The 23,526-nt window shown below is 36.9% G+C and overlaps 1 protein-coding gene across 6 annotated transcripts in view; it reads left to right on the top strand.

Annotated features, from left to right (window-relative positions):
• Nucleotides 1-23,526, top strand: part of ANKS1B (ankyrin repeat and sterile alpha motif domain containing 1B) — a 1,254,535-nt gene that overhangs the window by 474,786 nt on the left and 756,223 nt on the right. For all 6 annotated transcript variants that reach the window (XM_019038847.3, XM_019038842.4, XM_019038845.4 and 3 more), the window contains exon 10: nucleotides 7,046-7,211. In XM_019038847.3, the coding sequence (XP_018894392.2) occupies nucleotides 7,046-7,211 (166 nt within the window). The remainder of the gene's footprint in view (nucleotides 1-7,045; nucleotides 7,212-23,526) is intronic.

Raw genomic sequence — 23,526 nt, 5'->3', positions numbered from 1 at the left:
TTCCATGCTTTTTTCATTACTATAGCCTTGAGTATAGTTTGAAGTCAGGTAGCGTGGTGCCTCCAACTTTTTTCATTTTGCTTGGGATTGTCTTGGCTATTCGGGCTCCTTTTGGTTCCATATGAATTTTAAATTAGTTTTTTCTAATTCTGTGAAGAATGTCAATGATAGTTTAATGGGAATAGCATTGTCTATAAATTACTTTGGACAGTATGGCCATTTTCACGATATTGATTCTTCCTATCTGTGAGCATGGAATGTTTTTCCATTTGTTTGTGTCATCTCTGATTTCCTTGAACAGTGGTTTGTAGTTCTCCTTAAAGAGGTCCTTTGCCTAACTTATTAGCTGTATTCCTAGGCATTTTGCTCTCTTAGTAGCAGTTGTGAATGGCAGTTCATTCATGATGTGGCAGTTCATTCATGATTTGCCTGTAGAAAAGGCCATTGATAAAATTCAACATCCCTTTATGGTAAAAATTCTGAATAAACTAGGTTTCGAAGGAACATACCTCAAAATAATAACAGCCATATATGACAAACCCACAGCCAACATCATACTGAATGGGCAAAAGCTGGAAGCATTCCCCTTGAAAACCAGCATGTGACAAGGATGCTGTCTCCACCACTCCTATTCAACATAGTATTGGAAGTCCTGGCCAGGGCAATCAGGCAAGAGAAAGAAATAAGGGGTATTCAAATAGGAAGAGAAGAAGTCAAACAATATTTGTTTGCAGATCACATGATCCTCTATCTAGAAAGCCCCATCATCTCAGCCCAAAAGCTTCTTAAGCTGATAAGCAATTTCAGCAAACTCTCAGGATACAAAATCAGTGGGCAGTTTCTTAAAATAAGAGAACAATGTAGTTTTGCTGAATTATTTGAGTCTTCCTTTCATGAAAGATTTCTTTGTAGCATGCAAAGCTGTTTGATAGCATTTTACTCACACTAGAACTTCTTTCAAAATTGGAGTCAATCCTCTCAAACCCTGCCACTGCTTTATCAATGAAGTTTATGTAATATTCTAAATCCTTTGTTATCATTTCTACAATGTTCACAGCATCTTCACCAGGAGTGTATTTCATCTTAAACCACTTTGTTTGCCCGTAAGAAGCAACTCCTCATCCATTCAAGTTTTATCATGGGATTACAGCAATTCAGTCCTATATTCAGGCTCCACTTCCAGTTCTCTTGCTATTTATCCATCACATCTGCAGTTACTTCCTCCACCAAAGTCAAACCTATCAAAGTCCTCCCTGAGGGTTGGAGTCAACTTCATCTAGACTCATCGATGTTGACTTCATCCGATGAATCACAAATGTTCTGAATGGCATCTAGAATGGAAAATCTTGTCTAGAAGGTTTTCAATTTACTTTGCTCAGTTTCATCAGAGGAATCACTTTCTATGACAGCTATAGCCTTATATAATGTATTTCTTAAATAGTAAGACTTGAGACTCTAAATTAATCCTTGATCTATGGGCTGGAGAATACATGCTGTGTTAACAGGCATGAAAACAACATTAATCTCTTTGTACAGCTCTATCAGAGCTCTTGGGTGATCAGTGGCTTTGTCAATTAATAGTAATATTTTGAAAGGAATCTTTTCTTGTGAATAGTGGGTCTCAATAGTGGGCTTAAAATATTCAGTAAATCATGCTGTAAACAGACATGCTGCCAACAGACATGCTGTCATCCAGGTTTGTTGTTTCATTTATAGAGCATAGGAAAAGTTGATTTAGCATCACTTTTAAGGAATCTAGGATTTTTGGAATGGTAAATGAGCATTGGCTTCAACTTAAAGTCATCAACTGCAGTAGCCCCTAACAAAAGAGTTGGACTGTCCTTTTAAAGTTTGAAGCCAAGCATTGACTTCTCTTCTCTAGCAGTGAAAGTCCTAGATGACATCTTCTGGTATGAGGCTATTTCATCTACATTGCAAATCTATTGTTTAGTGTAGTCACCTTCATCAATTGTCTTAGCGGGATCTTCAGGATAACTTGTTGCAGCTTCTCCATTAGCATTTGATGCTTCACCTTGCACTTTTATGTTATGGAGATAGTTTCTTTCCTTAAGCCTTATGAACTAACCACAGCCAGCTTCAAACTTCTGCAGCTTCTTCACCTCTGGCAGCCTTCATTGAATTAAAGAGAATTAGAGTCTTGCTCTGGATTAGGATTCGGCTTGTGTGAATGTTGTGGCTGGTGTGATCTTCTATCCAGACCACTGAAACTTTCTCCATATCAGCAATAAGACTGTTTCCCTTTCTTATCATTTGTGTGTTCACTGGAGTAGCACTTTTAATTTCCTTCAAGAACTTTTCCTTTGCATTCACAGCTTGGTAGCTGTTTGGCACAAGAGACCTAGCTTTTTGACATGTCTTCTTCACTAACCTTAATCATTGTTAGCTTTTTATTTAAAGTGAGAGACATGTGACTCTTCTTGAATTTGAACTCTTAGAGGCCATTGAAGGGTTACTAATTGGCCTAATTTCAATATTGTTGTGTCTCAGGAAATAGGGAGGCCCAAGGAGAATATGAGACAGGGGAATGGCTGGTCGGTGGAGCAGTCAGAACACATACTACACTTATGCATTAAATTCACTGTTTTATATGATTGTGGCTTGTGGCATTCCAAAACAATTACAACAGTAACATCAAAGCTCACTGATCACAGATGGCCATAACAGATATAATAATAATGAAAAATTTGACATATTAGGAGAATTACCAAAATGTGACACAAAATAAGAACATGTTGGAAAAACGGTGCTGATAGACTTGCTCAATGCCCGGTTGCCATAAATCTTTATTTTTTAAAAAATGCAATATCTGTACAACATGATACACTTTGAGGTATGCCTGTACTAGAATAGACATATATATGGAACCAATTAGAAAGTCCAGATACAGATTCAATTATATGTAAACATAAGGCATATACCTATTATCACAGGAATTCTATTTCAAAATAGTTGAATATGTAAACAAAATATATGAACAAGAATGTTTCCTTCAAAGCAAAACATTAAAATTTCAATATGATAGGATTGGCCAAATAAATTATGACCAGGTATATATTGGGACCCAAGTTCATCATGTATACATATAATTGTCATTGAAAAGGGTATAAAGTATATCATTAGAGGTAAATAACAGATTAGGAAATATTTTATATAATACTATACTTACATATAATATTTTAATAAGATTTACAGAATATCCTTTGAACCCTCCTGCCACTTTGGGTAGAAAACTGCAAATGCTATCCTTAAGATTCTATGGAATCCACAGGGCATACAATTTCCATTCTCATTATCATCTCTTGATTTCATTTATTTTTCTCGTCTGCTGTCTGTTCTTGACTCTTCCCCATCATTACTAGAATAGGCAGCATAACCCTGGTTACTTGCTCCAAGAGACTTCATATGGGAAAATTTATAATAACATTATCCTAAATAACAAAACACCTAGGAAACATTTAAAAGTCCATTGTCAGGAGAATGTGTAAATGAATTGTGGTAATCTTAAACAATGAGCTCCTGTATCACACTGAAAATAGATGAAATTCAGAAACATAATCTTGATTGAGAAAAATCACAGAAGAACTAGAGCATTTGATACTATATATATAAAGTTTGAAAGCATACAGTAGTAAAAATTTATTTTTTATTGATACTTACATGTATAGTTAAAATTTAACACAATCCGAGGAATTAAAAACACGAAGCTCAGAAAGCATTTAGCCCTGGTAGAGGAGGAAAAAGGGTAAGATTGGAAAGATGAACATGGGGTGGGTTGGGGTACAGGTTTCAATGATATAATGGTAATATTCTACCTCTTAAACTGAGTAGTGGACACACATGGATCCATTTTTTAAAAAAAATTATCTTGCATATCCTCTTTTGACGGTCACTTGTCAGATATTTTGTTCAACTATTTCTCTTTCTTGACACTGAAATATTTGGTTACAAAAGCATTGTTTCACTATCTTCGTTTTTACCAACTCCTTCCCTCGGGGGCCTCACCTTCCCTAAGGAAGCCAGGTTCTACAAAGACTTATATTCTAAGAAGAAATTATGGCCCTCCATTAGGAAGCAGAAGAGGGAGTACTTCATTATTGTTTAAAATATTTTTTCTTTCCTTTGCACATACTCACATGTCCACACACATTCACAGAGTGAAACTGTCTGGGAGGTTGGTCACCAAAATATTACCCTCAGTTATCTCAGCATGCTTGATTTTCATGTGATTATTTTCCTCCTTCTTTATATTTTCAAATTATTCTCTAATAAACCTATATACTTCATTTTTAAGGAAGAAAGCAAATTAACCCATGCTTTGTGATTAAATTTCAAAGTGGTTTTCGAGGCTTTAAAAATCCTCAGAAGTGTTCATACACACTGTAAAATTCCAACTTAACTAAATCCATGGGTTGTTTTGATTAATTTAATTTCAGGATGGAACTAGAAGTTTAACTGGAGACTCTTTTTTTCATAGAATCTTTACAATCTTATCGTTGTAATCTCAGTTTTTCACTTTTTATATGCAAACTGGTGAACAATATTAACTGAACTGAAAGGCAAAATAATTTACATTTGAAAAAAAATCATTTCCATAACTTGTAGTTAGCTTTGTTTAAAGGACACTAGAGACTGTTCAGTTGATCAATACATATTTATTGAGCATCAACTCATCAACTATTGGCAGGACCTGTATTAAATTCTAGGGATAGAGTAGTGGACAAGACAAATTCCAGCCTTCATGGAGCTTATAGTAACCTGCTGGACTCATTGTACAATGTGTTTCATCCACAATTTTATCAGCAGATAATTCTGCTGGAAGATTTTCAGTAATGAGGAATTCCTTCTGTTGCTTTCTAATGCTATTTGTTAACTCATTTTATAGTGCATTTTTATTTTAAAAGGTAAACAATATCATTAATTCGTGGAAAATTATTTTTTGTATTGAGCCAAATTTGCCCTTCTTGACTTATAAACATTAGTCTTTGTCTTGTCTTTATGGGCTTTAGAATAAATCTACCACAGTAACTTTTCCCCATCCCCCCTTTGTGGGATAGTTGATGAGGGATAGCCTTTCAAATCATTGAGAAAACTATTATGTGGCTATAAGGCTTCTCTGGATAGAACACTGCAGTTCCTTTCATCATTTCTTCTCTGACATGGTTTCAGAATTATATGCCATCCTGATTACTTTCCTCTGGATGCCTTCTACTTTGTCACCCTTTGTTGTTAAAAATAAATTACTCCCAATTTCCTGCTTTCAATGGAGTATCGTGACCATAATTGACTCTCTGATGTGTGAGGGTCTGGTATTGTCTGAAAGCAATTACCCTGACCCTGAATTCTGCTGTACTGTAGAAAAACTAGGAATTCGTACTAAATCTTTATCAGCCCTAGAATATACTTAGGGAGATTTTTCAAAAATATTAGTCTATTTTCTTATTTGTCTTTTTCTCGATTGTGAAGCATACTTTATAAAAGTAGCACATACAGATGGCCTGCAACTCGTGATGGTTCAACTTACGAGTTTTTGACTTTGCGATGGTGTGAAAGCAGTGTATGTTCAGTAGAAACCGTACATCAGATTTTGAATATTTTCCTGGGCTAGCAATATACCCTATGATAGATACTCTCTCATGATGCTGAGCAGTGGTAGCAAGCCACAACTCCCAGTCAGCCACAAAACCACAAGGGTAAGTAACTAATATTCTACAATGTACTGTGTTACCAGATGATTTTGCCCAAGTATATGCTAATGTAAGTGTTCTGAGCACATTTAAGGTAGGCTAGGCTAAGCTATGCTGTTTGGTAGGTTAAGTGTATTAAATGCAGTTTCTACTTACAATATTTTCAACTTACTTTGGGTTTTTTTGTAAAGTTGAGGAGGATCTGTAGCAAAAATAAAATATGATTAATTGTGAATTTCATCATGCAGAATTTCACAGTCTTCTCCAGCAGACTGTGAACTTCTTCAGAGCAAGGATTATGTCTCATTAGTTTAAAAACAGTCCAGCATTTAGCACATTATATATATATATATATACATATATATAAAATATATAAATATGCTATATATATTCTACATATATATAGTAGATGCCCAATAAGTATTTGTTGATCAATTAATGCCTTATGTACAAGAAATTAAAATCTTATAAAATGAAATAAATTCTAATTTTTAGAATATATCAAAGAATCAATCATATAGAACTGGACCTATATTTTATCCTAACCTGAAAAGAGTACCTTAGTATATTAGTTAATGGTATTTACAAGGAAAAATACTAGTGTGCTGGATGGCAAGACATTTAACTCTAAATGACAGAAAACCCAATTAGCAATGGCTCAAACTGTAAGAATGTTATTATTTATGTAAGAAGACTGGAGAAACTGGCCCTGGGTCTATTTGAGCAGCTCAATGATATCATCAATGTCCCAGGCTCTTTTTATCCTTCTGTTGCTATTCTTGGCTTGTTAGCTTTTTGATCTGAAGATTCTTGCCTTTTGGTCACAAAATGCTTGCCCTAGCTCCAGATATCAAAACTGCATGTAAAGAGAGGAGCCTGGGGATGGCCTTGGCTCTGAAAGAGCCTCCTTATATGCTTCTTCCTTGGGGGAAAATTTTTTTCCACCAGCCTTTTAGCAAACTTCATCTTACATCTAATGGGCCAAAGTTGAGTTATATGGGTGTCTCCAGGAGGCTGGCAAAGGAGTAGAGTCTTGGGAATGACAGTTGATTAGTTAACCAGCAGTTTATGCCACAACTAGATAATAGATATATATGACAAAAAAGGGCAATACCTTTACTAATTCAGTAATAAATTCAGTCCTTTTAAATGATGAGGACTCTTAAAAATATCACTGATATTGGGTTTACATGATTCTATAATTTATTCAAACAGATGAATCATCAGCTGTCAATCACTTTGGAAAGAACTAATGAACCTGATTATCTTTTCTAGTTTTTATAAATTAAACAAGGCTGTTTCTTCATCACAAAGCTGTTTTTATTTTTTCTTCTTTTCAGGAGTCCTATCCAAAGAAGAGAAATTACACTATGGAAATTGTACCATCTGCTTCTCTGGATACATTTCCTTCAGAAAATGAGAACTTTCTGTGTGATCTCATGGACACAGCTGTTACAAAGAAACCTTGCTCCTTAGAAATTGCAAGGGCACCTTCCCCAAGAACTGGTAATATCTCTTACTCACAATTGGCCTGATTCAATTTACTTGCTTGTTCATGTGAAGATGCATCATTAACATTTTGGTTTCCTACTATGTTATCAAAATGAAAGTTCCCCCAATGTAGTTCCAATAATTATTTTTTCATTTTGAAGTGAGTCCAGGTAGGTCAGAAGGTTTTTTATTTGAAGTCTCCTAACTTCCTGGTAAAAGCCATAATGGACATGGTAATGCTTTGATGAAGATGCTTTGAAACCTTTTAATACTAAAAAAACCTTCTAGGTAAAATACACAGCTTTGGTTCCTTCAGGAGTTCACAGCCAATTGGTAGCAATTTTTGTATCATTTTCTGTAGCCTATCTGTTACCAAGTTATCAAATCTTACTTAGCTGCTTTATATATTTCATGTCTTTTATGGCATTATCAGATTCATTATTTTATTTTGTTTTTTGCATTACAAACTAGTGAACAAAGCAAGACAAATATTATCCCTATTTTGCTGATAAAGAAATTAGAGTTTTAAGAGCAATAGTGGGGCCTATGCTTGAACATGGATTTTTGACTACCATTATAGTTTCTTTCTATTACTTTAAGAAAGAATACAGAGTGATTATATGAAAGCTAATGAAGGAGGACATTTTCAAGTGAATGGTCAATATATTTAATGCTGTGAAGGAGTTGTAAGAAAAGTTCTGAAGAGAGGCTTTTTTTTTGGTTTGGTAATGCAGTCGCAACTTACTTTTGAATAGTAAATTTTAGAAGTGATGTGGTACAAGTAGATGTCTGGAAGTTAATAGTGAGACATTGGGAAATGGGAAATAAGACACTGAGAAATGGAGGAGAGAGTACAGATGACTCTTTCAAGGAGATTAGAAGAAGAGGTATGATAGTAACATAAGAAGAAAGCAGGTGCAAGAGGGAAATAGCTGGTTTATGTTAGGATAAATAAGACTTGATCAAGTTTAGAGGAATTTTCTGGTAGAGCAAGGTATTGAAGATAAAGAATAAAAAGACAGAACAGAATGGGTAGAAGTTAAGACTCAGCTAGTTTAGGGAAACACAGACCTTGCTTCCCCAGAGAGTAGCGAGAAGACAGCATGGTTATGAATATAGAGAAATTCTGAAATATTTATTTTCAAATGGATTCAATTTCTGGGTAAGATAAAAGGTTATTGGCTAAAAGTAAGAGCTAGATCTTAAGAAGGGTTAAATTAAAATTCAGTCCAGGAGCGATGGCTCATGCCTATATTCTTAGCACTAGCCTATTACAGACACTACCTCATGCCTGTAATCCTAGACAAGGTGGGTGGATCACTTGAGCTCAGGAGTTCAAAACTAGCCTGGGCAACCTGGTGAAACCCCATCGCTACAAACAATTGAAAAATTAGCTGGACGTGATGGCACATGCCTGTAGTCCCAGCTATTCAGGAGGCTGAGGTGGGAGGATTGCCTGAGTTTGGGAGGTCAAGGCTGCAGTAAACCATGGTCACACCACTGCACTGCAGCCTGGGTGACACAGTGACACCCTGTCTCTAAATAAATAAGTAAATAAAATTCAGAAAAGCCATTATACGTAATAGTCTAGGGAATTTTGTACAAGTGAAAAAAAAATGGATTTTTGAGCAGTACTGAGGCTAGGATGTTAATGAATCATAAACATACAGAAGGAAGACTTTTAAGGTAAGAGTGTAGTAATGAAAATAGTAAATTTATTGAGCATTTATTATGTGGCAGATACTGTTCTAAGTGCTTTATATGCATTATTCCATATGATTCTTACAATGCTGTGAGGTATTAATATCATTATTCTCATTTTAGAGATAAGGAAACTGAGGCATTGAAACACTAGCTGGCCTCCCAAGGTTACATGTTAATGAGGGGTAGATTTGGTACTTGACCTTGAGTTGTCTAACTTGTGCTCTTAAACACTATGCTATAATGCTGCATTTTACTAGGGGATGAGGTGGGGTAGATATTAGGAATCAAGTACTGAAACCCTCAAGATATGTAGAGATATGACTGGAGGTCCACATATGATAACAATAAAATTACAAAAAGAATGTTATAATAGAATAGTGTAAACTTCAGATGAGCATCAGAGTTTGGATGAAGGCCAAATAATAGAAAGTGACCCACAGCAATCATGGAGAATGAAAACAATGCTGACCCCAGGCTATGGAAGTTGACAAGAATGAAAACTTTTCTGTAAGAGAGATAATGAGGGAAATAGCATATTCAAGGGGGGAAGCTTCATCAAAATAGGAAAATGCAGGAAATAGATATGCAAAATGTGAAAGAGCTTTAATTGGGGCACAGAGGGTAGGGGAATATCAGGGGTGATAGAGGAAGGAATGCAAAATTGAAGACACAGCTATGTATTGATTAAGTAGTCAAAAACTAATTGAGTTCTTATGCATGCTGGGACACAATTCTGAATGCTGAGGATACAAGGATGAAAATGACATGGACACAGATAACAAGGCTGATCAGGCTCAGGTCAACTCTTGCTGAAAACAAATAAAAATGCTGGATACGATATAGAAAAGAAAAAACTTCTTAAAAGTATCAAAAAGCTGATATGAAAATTACAGAAATCAAATCACATCTAAATTAGGAATTTCTTTTTCTTAGTTGGTTAGTAAGAAATAATCAAGCCAAAACATTGGTGAGGGTAGGAAATAAATGCTGCACTAAAGTCACATTTGTCCTGGGGGAGCTTACTGAACCTGCTAATGAACTTCAGTGCTCAAGGCTTCTGTGGCTTTGGATACTGAAAACAAATATCTGCACAGCCTGTCCAGCTCAGGGACTGTAATAGGAAATCCTTCCTCCATAGAACTAGGATTCCAAGGGCTACACCCTCAGAGGAATCAGAGGTAATCCTGTATTCCCCACCCCAAGGGGACTCCAAGGAAAGATGATTTGTTGTGAGCAGAACAAGGCAGGTCAGGGGGTGGGAAATTCCTGAAGAGTTATTACTACTAACTAGCCCTCACAGATTGCCACCCAAAATTCATATCACCTTGGTGGTCCAAAAAATGTCAATTCATACATTTAAAGTTATACCCTCAGGTATCAAGTGGAAGCAAATGTAATCCCTCTGGAGAGAAATATACTCTCCTCCAGGGCCCCAAATAATTTCTATGAATAATTCTCCTATTATTAAAATTAACAGTTTCTAATAATGAAGCCTATAGGGAAAGAAACCCCAACAGGAACCAACAAAAACAAGGAAGAGCCGATCCACACCTTAAGTGCTTTCAAATATTGGAATTAGTAGATGTAGACTATACAATGACTGTGCCATTATAAAGAAAAAGCGAGCCTGAAGGTATTTTTTGGGAATAGAAACTAAGAGAAAATGACCTAGCATATTGGAGAGGAAAAAAAACTTTTAGAAATGAAAAAAATTCCAATTACTTACACATACACACATGCAATTTAAAACTCAATGAATGAGTGGAACAGCAGATGAGATTCAGCTGAAGAGAGATATAGTGAACTGGAAATTAAGCCACAAGAAATTTTTCAGAATGTTGCACAGAGACAAAAATGTGGAAAATATGAAAGAGAAGCTGAGAGACTTGAAAGGTATACTGCAAAGTTTTCTCGTTTAATCAAAGTTCCAGAGGAGAAGAAAGAGAGAATGTGACAAACATAATATATTTGAGGAGGTAATTTTTCAAAAAGCATGATATTACCCTTGAGCTTGAAGAGGTAGACAAGTGAAGAGTTAAATTCAACAGAGCACAATAATTGCTAAGATAGTGTTTCACAGAGTTCTTTGGGAGCAAAAATGGGGGAGTACTTAACCTTACCTGGAGCTTGAGGAAGACATAAAGGAGATGATGCCTGTATCAGTTATCTATTGTTATTAACAGGCCATCCCAAAACAAACTGACATCAGTCATTTATTTTGCTCACAAATCTGCAAGTTTGACAGGGCTTGTCAGGGACTGATTATCTGTGTCACATCTTATGATCTCAGGCTGTTCAACTGGGGAATAGAGGAACACTTTTAAGATGGCCAGATCACATGGCTGGCAAGTTAGTGTTGGCTATGTACCAGTAACTTGGCTAAGGCAATGGACTGGAGGCCTTTTTTGCTCTCCAGGCACTGCTTGGGTTTCCTCCTGACCACTGCCTGGATTCTGAGAGCAAGCATCCCCAAAGAACTAAGAGGAAGCTGCATCATTTGTATTACGGCCTTGTTCTGGAGGCTGGAAATCTGCAGGGTACTGGCATGGTCAGGTTCTGGTGAGGGCTCTCTTCCTGGCTTGTTGAAGGCTGTCATCACCCTGCTTACCAAACCTCTTCTTTGTACATGCACAGAGAGAGGGAGTGAGTCTTAGATTTTTGCCACAGGTCTAGGTAAAACACTGCAGAGAGAGAAGAAACTTTGTTTCAGCTTACAGTTACATTTTCTTTCCTTTAAGCTTTCACCAACACCTTTCTTACAGCTTTTAAGGCTTCCACAAATCCATCCTTCCTTGGCCCTTTTGGCTTGACAGGCACTGGCTTTGGGGCTCTTCCAGCTTCTGTCTGCTGCCCAATCTCGGTGCTAATGCCACATATTTTAAGTTTTTGTTTTGGCAGCACCCCATATCCAACTATCAAAATCTATTCTGGTTATTGTCACTGCATAACAAACCACTCCAAAGCTTAGTGAATGAAAACAACAGTCATTTGTTTTGCTTTTAAATCTGCAATTTGGGGAGGGCTTGGCAGGGATAGCTTGTCTCTGTTCCATGTGGTGTCAACGGGGGAAGCTTAACTGGGGTCTGGAGGTTTTATTCTCAAGATCCATACTCATATCGCTGCCATGGCCTACTTGGACTTTCTCGTGGTCTGTGTTGGGATTCTAAGCAAACATTCTAAGAAAATGAGACATCAGAAGGCAACATCACTTCCATTGTAGTCAAAAGCCTGCCTACATTTAAGTGGAGGGAATTTAATTCTTGCCTCCCCTTGATGAAGGAGTGTTAACTAAAGTCACATTATAAGAAGATATTCTTGCAGCCACTTTCAGAAAATATAAACTCCTACAATGCCCGAGTTTGTTGTTGTTGTTGTTAAAATTGGGTAAAGACTTAGTTTGCATGGCTATATAATTTTCCCCAATTGTGTTTGATCACTTGGGTTTAGTATAGAAGAAGCCAGTTTGCTCAGTTGACCCAGGCTTAATTCATAATAATTGATAGTCTTTGAGCTGTGATCATGAATTCTAAGGTAAAGGAGTCCAGAATTTAAAGGGAAGTTTTGTGGTTTTTAAAAAATGATTAGAATTGGGATGAATATAGATCAAAACAGTTTCTATGCAATTTTATATGAGACCTTATCCACTCAGCCCCACAGAATTGCCCCCCATAAGCGCTATAGCAGGTAGAGGAGATCATCAACATAACTGTTACTTCTTTTCTGGTTAGGTAGGGAAATAGTTTGCATTTTTTCCTCTGTTGATTCCATTAACCCATAGTTTAGGTTTTGCATCAATCCTATTACTTCCAAGTCTCTCAACTGCTATGACTAGTCCCTTGTGACTCATACCTAGCTATGCATTTCCCCCTTAGGGCTAACTAATTGATCTGGAGAACTCAGGGAAGTTACTGACCTCTCTTGGAGTTACTGATGTATTCCCTTTGTTACTAAATTCTTTAGTGAGTAAAGGTAGAATTTGCAAATGTGGAGACATTTCTTGATGCACACGAGTCTTTTAGAGACCCTCAAATTGATCTTGGTGGGTAAATACCCTATAGTTCCTGATCCATTCAATAAGCACTTATTGAGTACCTCTGATGTTCTAGGCATTGTGCTAAATATTGCATAAGGAACAGAGCAAAAGGTATAAGTACTGACCTTTAGGAGCTTAGAATGTGTTAAAATTAAGGATAATAAGGGCAATGAACAAGATAAGCATAGGGTGCTCTGGGAGAGTAGAAGGGGAGGAATGTGAATGAAGAAAGGCTTGTGGGAGGAAGTGCTACATGATTTGCTAGCCTCAAAGAAGGAGGAGTTAGATGAATAAGGTATGGCACTCCACGCAAGGGGCAGTGTGTGCAGAGATGCAGCGGGGGTGAAAGAACAGAGTACATTCAGAGACTGTGCCCACTTGGCATGGTTAGAGCATAGAATGATACTAGGGTGGAATGCATAAAGAACAAGGAGTAACAGGCAGAAGTTTGGATTTCATCTGACAGCAGAAGTGAACATGGCATGATCAGGTTTCTGTTTTAGAATGATCCCTCTAGAAGCAATGTGGAGTATGGAGTATAGATTGGAGAGAGATAAAGTTGAAAGCAGGAAGATTCATTAGCAAATCAATGCATACACTCAGCAAGAAATGACAGTGGCCAGAACAAAGACAACTGCAGCAGAGAAAGGCAAGGGGAAACAAAGCTGAGAAGCATGTAGGAGTAAAGCTCATCCTTCTCATCTTGAGAATGCTGATACTTGGACAATAAGGAGTCAAGGAAATTTGAGAATTGTACTTCAGGGAATGCATTCAATGCTTTAGGTTAACTGTGTTAGGTAACATGGCTTAGGCTTACAGACAAAATGGGCATTACTACTCTATACAAGAACTGCATGAAGATTTCCTGGAGAGACAGGGTGGTGGAGGTGGGGGTGGAGAGAGAGAGAGAGAGAAAGAGAAAGACTGAGGGGTGACCAAGTCTTAAGAGGGACTGTTATAGATTGAATTGTGTCCCCCCTCATATTATGCCCCCGAAAAGAAAGGTTGGAATCCTAACCTATAGTACTTTAGAATATGATCTTATTTGGGGAATTTGGATATAGAATCATTGTAAAGATAATCAAGTTAAAATAAAGCCATTAAGTGGACCCTAATCCAATATGACCAGTATCCTTATTTAAGGGAAATTTAGACCCAGAGACAGGCACCCATAGAGGGAAGACAATGTGAAGATATAACAGGAAAAGGCAGCCATTCGCAAACCAAGGAGGCCTGGGACAGATCCTTCCCTCACAGCCCACAGAAGGAACCATCCCTGCCACCTTGAGTTTGGACTTCTCTCCTTGAAAGCTGTGACACAATACATTTCTATTGTTTAAGCCACCCAGTTACTAGTATAGTCGGCCCTCTGTATCTGTGAGTTACACATCCATGGATTCAACCAACTACAAATTAAAAATATGTCAGAAGCAAAAATGGATGGTTGGGTCTGTGCTGAACATGTACAGACTGGTTTTCTTGTCATCATTGTCTAAAGAAAATACTGTATAACAACTATTTATGTAGCAGTAGGTATTACAAGTAGTCTAAAGATGGTCTAAAGTATCCAGGAGGATGTGCATAGGTTATATGTAAACACTACACCATTTTATAGAAGAGACTTAAGCATCCATGGATTTGGGTATCCTCAAATACCCAATCCTCCTCAATAGGGAGTGTGGGAACTAATTCCCCTTGGACACTGAGGGATGGCTGTAGTTTGTTAAAGCACCCTTAGGTAACAAATATAGGGATTAAAACTGAGCACACAAATTCAATACATAATAGGGAGAGGCAATTGAGGATGCTTGGGCCACAGTACAGCACACAACCTGCCTGGCTTTCATCTCTCAGAGGCTGAGCAGCTGAGGGTTGGTTGTGACTGGCAACATTGTGTATTCATGGTATACAATATGCATTTGCTCAGAAAATCAAAGTTAACTTTCCTTTCTGTGGTCTCTTGTATTAAAAACTAGAAGGGCTAGTACAAAATAAATCTAATCCTGACCACAGGAAAAAAAAATTATCAGATGTACTAGTTTAATTTAAATAAAAGCAACTTATTAGTAGATCTGTATTCAGCAAGATTTTACAATTCAACCAGAAAATGAAGGATACTCTTTCCAAGGAGCATTTTACTAATGCCTCATGACTACAGATTTCACATAAAGTAAAGAATGAGATTGTTCTAGTACTGGACTTATTAAATAAAGACCAACAGTAGTCTAGCACTTGCTTGGTGAATTTGCTAAGACTCATGTTTATGCGACCACTATTGAATCCTATTTGTTTCCTTTATAGCATCAAGCTAAAGACCTTGTTTAATTATAGTGGTGACTCACTTGCATAAATGAATGAATAATTGAATGAACGAATGAATGGATGGATATTATGTTTAAAAGAAAATGGCTGTAATGGCAGTAAAATCCCTTATGAAATAGCCAGATGTCATCAAATATAATGTTTTCTTGTCTCCTTTTCCTTTGATTTTAACCTTCCTAGGGGAATTTTTCCATTTTAAGGTAACTAGGCAACCGTTATTTTGAATCACTTAGTACAGGCTTTGTATACTATGGATGCCCAATAAATCCATTTTGATTAATGAGCAATTTACAAAACCACCAGCAAAGACTGCTTCCAATCATGTTGAAAGAGAATAGATGATCTCTGATAAAAAAGGACACATTCAGCAGCTGCATGCCAAGATAATGTTGGTCTTAGTTACCTCTGTTCAATTTGCTAACGTGCTTACTGGACTGTGGTCAACCTGAAATGAAAATGCCATCTGGTGAATAATCCACACTCTACTATACCTTCTGCAACATCTGAAATAGGTAGGAGTGTGAGGGTGATTCTGTAACTCGTTTATACCTAAATATTTTTTGAATGGTGAAACTTCCTTAATTCTAATGCCAAAATTTTGAAATTAAATGAATTCAGACTGGACTAGAACAAATGTTTATCTCTGCTGAGCAAGTGGGTAGTGTCAACATGATTTCTGTGGGTATATTTAACTCATTTAAGAGAGCAAACTATTTTTGAGCCCCATGGAAGCATTATTTTACATACAAATACTGGCCTTGCTGATAAGAAGCACTTTTATCAAACAGCAATTATTTACTTGGCATTTGCTCTGTGCTCGGTGCTGTCTTAGCCATTTATTAAAGCAGATATCTATATGATGAATTTGTAAACCAGTGCTAGTTCATGGATGGGCAAAGAGAGAAATCAAGGGAAGCAGTACCTGAAGGGAATTACCTGCCTCCTTCATCCATATGGACAGTTTACCAATTAAAAAATATAATCATCTCAATTTGCTCAACTTAGTGGAAATGTGTTGTAGTTGGAAAACAATATTATAAACTACACACACACACACACACACACACACACACTTTTTCTCCCCTGAAATCGATTTTGTTTCCACTGTGTGTGAATAACATGAATTGTAGACTAGTAAGATTTCTAAAAATACAATGAACTCCTGCTAGGTTGATGATTTGATGATGTGGGAATATAGGCTCTTTATGATGTCGTGTATGCTATCCTATGCAACAGAATTTCTCCTATAATGTCAGTGTATGTATAACAACAAGGTAAACATTCATTAATTCATAAGTTCGTGCTCATGAAAGTAGAGTGGACTTACCACACTGCTTTACATTCCACTCTTGTTCTGGGTTGCTTTCCTCAATCCTGAGATACTTTTCCTCCCTTGTCTCTCTCTCTCAGCAGACGGTCTCATATTTTTAATTCATAAAGAAAATAGAATTTACCAGATGGAACTTTGTTAACTTCCTTCATTAGGTGATTAAATGCAACTGCCCTGTAACCTTCCTCTTGCTCCCTGCTCCTGTTAAGATACAGGGGGTTTTCCTCCTCCTGCCCAAGGTTGGCTCCATCTTCTATGCGCCAGGTCTTTTCCTTCTCAGGAATTTGACCCCTGCATTCAGTCTTTCTCTCCTCTATAATCTTAATTGTCCTTTTTTTTTTTTTTTTTTTTTTTGAGACAGAGTGTCCCTCTGTCACCTAGGCTGGAGTGCAGGGGCACGATCTCGGCTCACTACAAGCTCCGCCTCCCGGGTTCACCCCATTCTCCTGCCTCAGCCTCCCAAGTAGCTGGGACTACAGGCGCCCACCACCACGCCCGGCTAATTTTTTGTATTTTTAGTAGAGATGGGGTTTCTCCGTGTTAGCCAGGATGGTCTCGATCTCCTGACCTCGTAACCCGCCCACCTCAGCCTCCCAAAGTGAATTGTCCTTTTTTACTGCATTGTGCACATCAACAATTAAATCTGCTCGGATCTTTATCATTTGAAAAGCAATAGCAAACCACAAGAACAACTAACAGCAAAAACAACTAAACAATAAATGAAAACTTCCTTGATCCCACCTGACGACTCAGCTAGTGTTCTCTCTTTATTCCCGTGCTCTCAATATGTTCATTTTCCTTCTTTGTTTTCACTTCTCAGCCCACTTTAGTCAGGTGTCTATTCCCCGTTACTCTGTGGAAATGTGCTTTCTAAAGTTACTAATGACCTTGATGTCACAAAATCAAAAAGGGCATTTCTCGATCCTCACTTTTTCTTAACCTCTCAGAAGCACAGGTTGGCGACACCTCCATCTGGAGACCCTTTCTTCCCTTTGTCGTCTAAGGTAGATTTTCATCTTATTATGGTGCTCCTTCTCTATTGTGATGGCTGACATTTTTCTGCATGACTCTAAAAGTTGAGAGTTAGTTCCTCAAGGCTCATAAAAAGTCCTCTTTATTCTTTTTACTTTTTTCTCTCTATAAATTATCTCATCTATAGTATGGCTTCTGTTACAATCAACATGCTGAAGACTCCCAAATACTTATCTCCAGGCTAGACCACTTCTCTTAACTCCAGGCCCATCTATTAATCCACCTAATATCTTTACTTGTATATCTACTTAATATCATCTACTTATTTACTTATATATCTCCAAGGGCACCTCAACCTTAGCATATCTAGAACTAAACTCCCACATCTTTCCCCCCAAACCTTTTCTTCATGCTGAATTTCTCATCTCAGTAAATGATTTAATTATTCATCCAGCTACAGGAGCCTGAGGGTCATTATTGCCACCTCCCTCTCTATCAATTCCTCATATTCAAATAAGCGCCAGGTCTTGTGACTTTTAACTGGAATAAACAGTAGGATGAGGGTAATTATGTAAATTTCTATCCTTAAATATCTCTCAAATCCATCTGCCTCTCTTAATCTCTGTCACCACCAATAACTGTCCTGGACTATTATAATAGTCTCCTAAAGTCCTGTTTCCCTTGTAACACTTCCTTGGACTATTATAATAGCCTCCTAAAGTCCTGTTTCCCTTGTAACACTTCCCTAGGTGTGTCCCAGAGATTCTGTAGATTGTATCTTCTTTGTAGAAATGTGAATTTATTATTCACATTGCAGTCAAAGTAATCTTAAAATCACAAATCTGATTGCATCACCCTCCTTAAACTTCTGCAGTAACCTTGCATCTACTAAAGATACAGATTTTTAACTACTATTTTTGCTTATACATTGTAATATTTAAATTTAGATTATCCTGGCTAGTGTTCAGTTGAAACCCTGACAAGAGTTATTTTCAATGCTCCTGAAAGAGGCAATATTGTCTGCAAACAGGGATAGTGTGACTTCCTCTATTTCTGTTTGGATGCCCTTTATTTCTGTCTCTCGCTTGATTGATCTGGCCAGGACTTCCAATACTACGTGAAATAGGAGTGGTGAGAGAAGGCATCCTATCTTGTGCCAGTTTTCAAGGGGAATGCTTCCAGCTTTTGCTCATTCAGTATGATGTTGGCTGTGGGTTTGTCATATATGGCTCTTATTATTTTGAGGTCTGTGCCTTCAATACCTAGTTTATTGAGAGGTTTTATGTTGAATTTTATTGAAAGCCTTTTCTGCATCTATTGAGATAATCATGTGTTTTTTGTCTTTAGTTCTGTTTATGTGATGAATCACATTTATTGATTTGTGTATGTTGAACCTACCTTGCATCCCAGGGATGAAGCTTAATTGATTGTGGTGGATTAGCTTTTTGGTCTGTTACTGGATTAAGTTTGCAAGTATTTTGTTGAGGATTTTTGCATCAATGTTAATCAAGTATATTGGCCTGAGGTTTCTTGTTTTTATTGTGCTTCTGGCAGGTTTTAGTATCAGGATGATGCTGGCCTCATAGGATGAGGTCGCAAGGAGTCCCTTATCAATTTTTTGGAATAGTTTCAGTAGAAATGGTACCAGCTCTTCTTTCTATATTGGGTAGAAATTGGCTGTGAATCAGTCTAGTCATGGGCTTTTTTTGGTTGTTAGGCTATTTATTCCTAATTCAATTTTGGAGCTTGTTATTGGGCTGTTTAGGGAATCAGTTCCTTCCTGGGTTAGTCTTGGAAGAGTGTATGTGTCCAGAAATTCATCCATCTCTTCTAGGTTTTCTCGTTTATGTGCGTAGAGATGTTCATAGTTGCCTCTCATGGTTATTTGCATTTCTGTGGGGTCAGTGGTAACATCCTCTTTGTCATTTCTGATTGTGTTTATTTAGACCTTCTCTCTTTTCTTCTTTATTAGTTTAACTAGTGGCCTATCTTATTAATTTTTTTAACAAATCAGCTCCTGGATTTGTTGATCTTTTGAATGGGTTTTTCATGTCTTTTCATGTCCTTCATTTCAGCTCTGATTTCAGTTATTTCTTGTCTTCTGCTAGCTTTGGGGTTGCTCTTGGTTCTCTAGTTCTTTTAGTTGTGATGTTAGGTTGTTAATTTGAGATCTTTCTAAATTTTTGATGTGGGCATTTAATGCTATAAATTTCCCTCTTAACACTGCCTTAGCTGTGTTCCAGAGATTCTGGTATGTTGTATCTTTGCTCTCATTAGTTTCAAAGAACATCTTGATTTCTGCCTTAATTTTATTAGTTACCCAAAAGTCGTTCAGGAGCAGGTTGTTTAATTTCCATGTAATTGCATGATTTTGAGTTTATTTTTTGAGCCTTGGAGCTAGAGGCCGTAATCCTTAGCAAACTAACACAGGAACAGAAAACCAAATACTGCATGTTCTCACTTAAAATTGGGTGCTAAATGACGAGAAGTGCTCATCATCATTTAAGTGAGAAGTTCTCACTTAAAATTGGGTGCTAAATGATGGACACCAGGAAGGGAACAACAGACCCTGGGGCCTACTTGTGGGTGGAGGGTGGGAAGAGGGTGAGGATCAGAATAAATAAGTATTGGATACTAGGTTTAGTACTTGAGTGATTAAAAAATCTGTACAACAAACCCTTGTGACATGAGTTTACCTATATAACAAATCTGAAAATGTAGCCTTGAACCTAAAATAAAAATTAAAAAAGAGGCAGTATCATTATAGCTCTTGTATAACTCACAATTGTGTAATTTCAGCGCATACTAACAATCAAGCTTTTTTTTTTTTCTGAGATGGAGCTTTGCTCTGTCACCCAGGCTGGAGTGCAGTGGCGTTATGTCAGCTCACTGCAAGCTCCGCCTCCCAGGTTCACGCCATTCTCCTGCCTCAGCCTCCCCAGTAGCTGGGACTACAGGCACCCACCACTGCGCCCGGCTAATTTTTTGTATTTTTAATAGAGATGGGGTTTCACCATGGTCTCTATCTCCTGACCTCATGATCTGCCTGCCTCGGCCTCCCAAAGTGCTGGGATTACAGGCGTGAGCCACTACGCCCAGCCTTAAGCTCTTACTTCATGGAATCACTCAGTAACTTTGCTCTATTTAGCAGCTGCTGCATACAACATTAATTTGGAAATAGTTTTATACTGAAAATATAATCTTATAGAAATCTTACAATCTTACATAATGCTTGTAGTCTCATATTTAACTATTCACCCTACCTGCATTTTCTAGACTTGTCAGATATGTCTACTGCAGACTTACTAATTCATTTTCTATTCATTTAATATTATATGAAGACTACTAGTTCTGTCTTTACATAGTCCTAGACTCTAAGTAACATTAACACAACTAACTGACATACAATACAGTCACACTGTATGTTTAAAAAGTAACAATTTTACATTGATTATATTGTATTCTAGATTTTATCTAATAGATTACATTTTATGTTTATATTAGAACACACAAATTCAAGAAGCTCATAATAGTTCTTCAATTGGCCTTTCAGAGGCAATTTATACAAAAATGGAAAAGAGAAAACTAGGTTATTCTTAGGTATTATTTTTGGGTATTAACAGATGAGGTTTGAATAATTTAGAAAAATAGAAAATTAAAAATAATTTTGTTATTTAATCTCAGTCAGTAAATAATGTACAAAATATATCCAGATCTGTGATTTCATCACATTTATCATCAGATGTCATATTGCAGTTGTGGAAACTAAAACAGAATAGAGGAATAGTTTGTTGAAGGAGATAAGAATTCAGAAGCAAATCTGGCATTGAGAAATCACTGTAGTTCTCAGTGCATTATTCAAATTAATTCAGTGTTTCCTTTTACTGTTCAGAACCATCTCTTTTCATAAAATCATTCATTCATTAATCCATCTATCCACCAATTCATTTGTTCCACAAACGTTTGTTGAGGACATACTATTTTCCAGGTCAAATAGGTGTGTAAGACACAAAGACAACGAAGACATATTAAACATAGGGTAACAGAGAGGCTTTATCTACAGTACTTGGCAAAATAATAGCTTAAAGCACTCTAGATACTGGGATTCAAGAAGGTTCAGAGACTATTATTATATCCAGAGCTGTATATTTAACTATCAGATTTAGCCAGACTCATTCTCTGTGGGAGAACCTATTCTGTTTATACACAGAATTCAGAGAAAAACTGCAGGTGCAATTTAATCACATAGGTTTTCTATGCTTTTCATTTCCATAGAACCATTCAATTTATTACTAAATAATCATCTAGTGTTTTCTGTGTTTTTCACCTGTGCATAAAGGCAATAAAAAGAGAATAATGGAATGCTAAAAGCTATGCCGTAAACAAGTCGAGAGCATTGAGTCAGCTAAGCACTCCATTCCTTTTGAAAGTAACTGACCTTTAGTCACAGGCATCTATGAGGATGCTGGATTATCATTTCAACTGAAGCATACTTTGGTTACTATAACCACGTGTGTAAAAGTGATTTGTCTAAATCTTGAGATACGGTGGCATACCTTTCTGAAGGTATGAGCTGACTTAAAATGCCTACCTTTTAATTGCTGTTGGATTGTATTGTTACTTTAAAACTTTTAGCATAGCTACTAATATAATGCTTCTTTTCTCTTCTAGTAGCTTAAAAATATGTATTCTCATTATAAAATAGAATAAAGTTTTACTAAATTTTGTTCAATGTATAGAAAGTAAAAAGAATAAAAAGTACTTCCCCGTATCATACTTATCGCAGCAACTAATTTAATATTCTGATGTATTTTCCTTCTTTGCTGTGCATAGTTTTTACATCAATGTGAACATTTGGTGTATATACATTTGTGGGTACTTTTTTTTTTTTCCTGAGATGGAGTCTTGCTCTGTCACCCAGGCTGGAGTGCAATGGCGTGATCTCCGCTAACTGCCACCTCCACCTCCCGGGTTCAAGTGATTCTCCTGCCTCAGCCTCCTGAGTAGCTGGGATTATAGGTGTGTGCCACCATGCCTAGCTAATTTTTATATTTTTAGTAGAGTTGGGGTTTCACCATGTTGGTCAGACTGGTCTCAAACTCCTGATGTTATGATTTGCCCACCTCGCCTCCCAAAGTTCTGGGATTGCATTTGTACTGTATTCATTTTTAAATTAATTTAAACATTTTTCTTATTATAGAAGTATAACGGCTCTGTCATCATGGCAAGATCTGTCAAGTTTTTGTTAAAGCAACCCTTCCCCTATTTTCGCCTGCCCAGTGTTCCAAACAATAATGAAAGAAAGAATAGAAAAACAGAAAATTATAAACGTTACTTGTGCTGAAAAGCAAAGAAAATATCTTGATGCTCAACTGGATCAGAAGCACAAAATAGAAAGTGGGACTTGAATAGCAGCCCAGCTCGTGACTTGGTCCAGCAGTGGGCAGAGCAGTGGGGAGACTGCATTCTTAATGGTAATGGAGTCTAAAAGAGCTTCACTGGAGCTGGGGCCAGAAAGTCTGCCCCTCTGCTGAGAATGAGCAGCTGGGCATATTAAATTTCCAGACAATAAAAACAAGCAAAATAGAGGTTTGCTAAAGAACTAGAGAAACAAAGATACTTAATAATTTTTAATTTTGTTAAAAAACATTTCTGGTAAAAATTTTAAGAGAAACCACTAAAAATTAGGAAAATATATCTTCCAAACCAATACTGAAGACTAAAAGAATAAAGCAACATTTATTAATTAAAATGTCCCTAGTTCTTGGAAAAAAGAGTGAAGCAAAGAAGAAACATGGCAAACCAAAAATGCGAAGGAGAAGATAACTAATGAAAGACAAAGAGATTATATTGGATGCAATTTTTAAAATTCTTGCTATATGCTTTTTTATGAGTAAAACCTAAATCACAGTGACACAGAAAGTTTGAAAGAATTGGGTTAAAATAGGAAAGATCAAGCAAAACCAACA

Source organism: Gorilla gorilla, chromosome 10 (assembly GCF_029281585.2).
Source record: "Gorilla gorilla gorilla isolate KB3781 chromosome 10, NHGRI_mGorGor1-v2.1_pri, whole genome shotgun sequence".
Classification (NCBI taxonomy): Eukaryota; Metazoa; Chordata; class Mammalia; order Primates; family Hominidae; genus Gorilla; species Gorilla gorilla.
The sequence above is the reverse complement of the archived record's forward strand: the minus strand, read 5'-3'. Positions and strand labels throughout refer to the sequence as shown.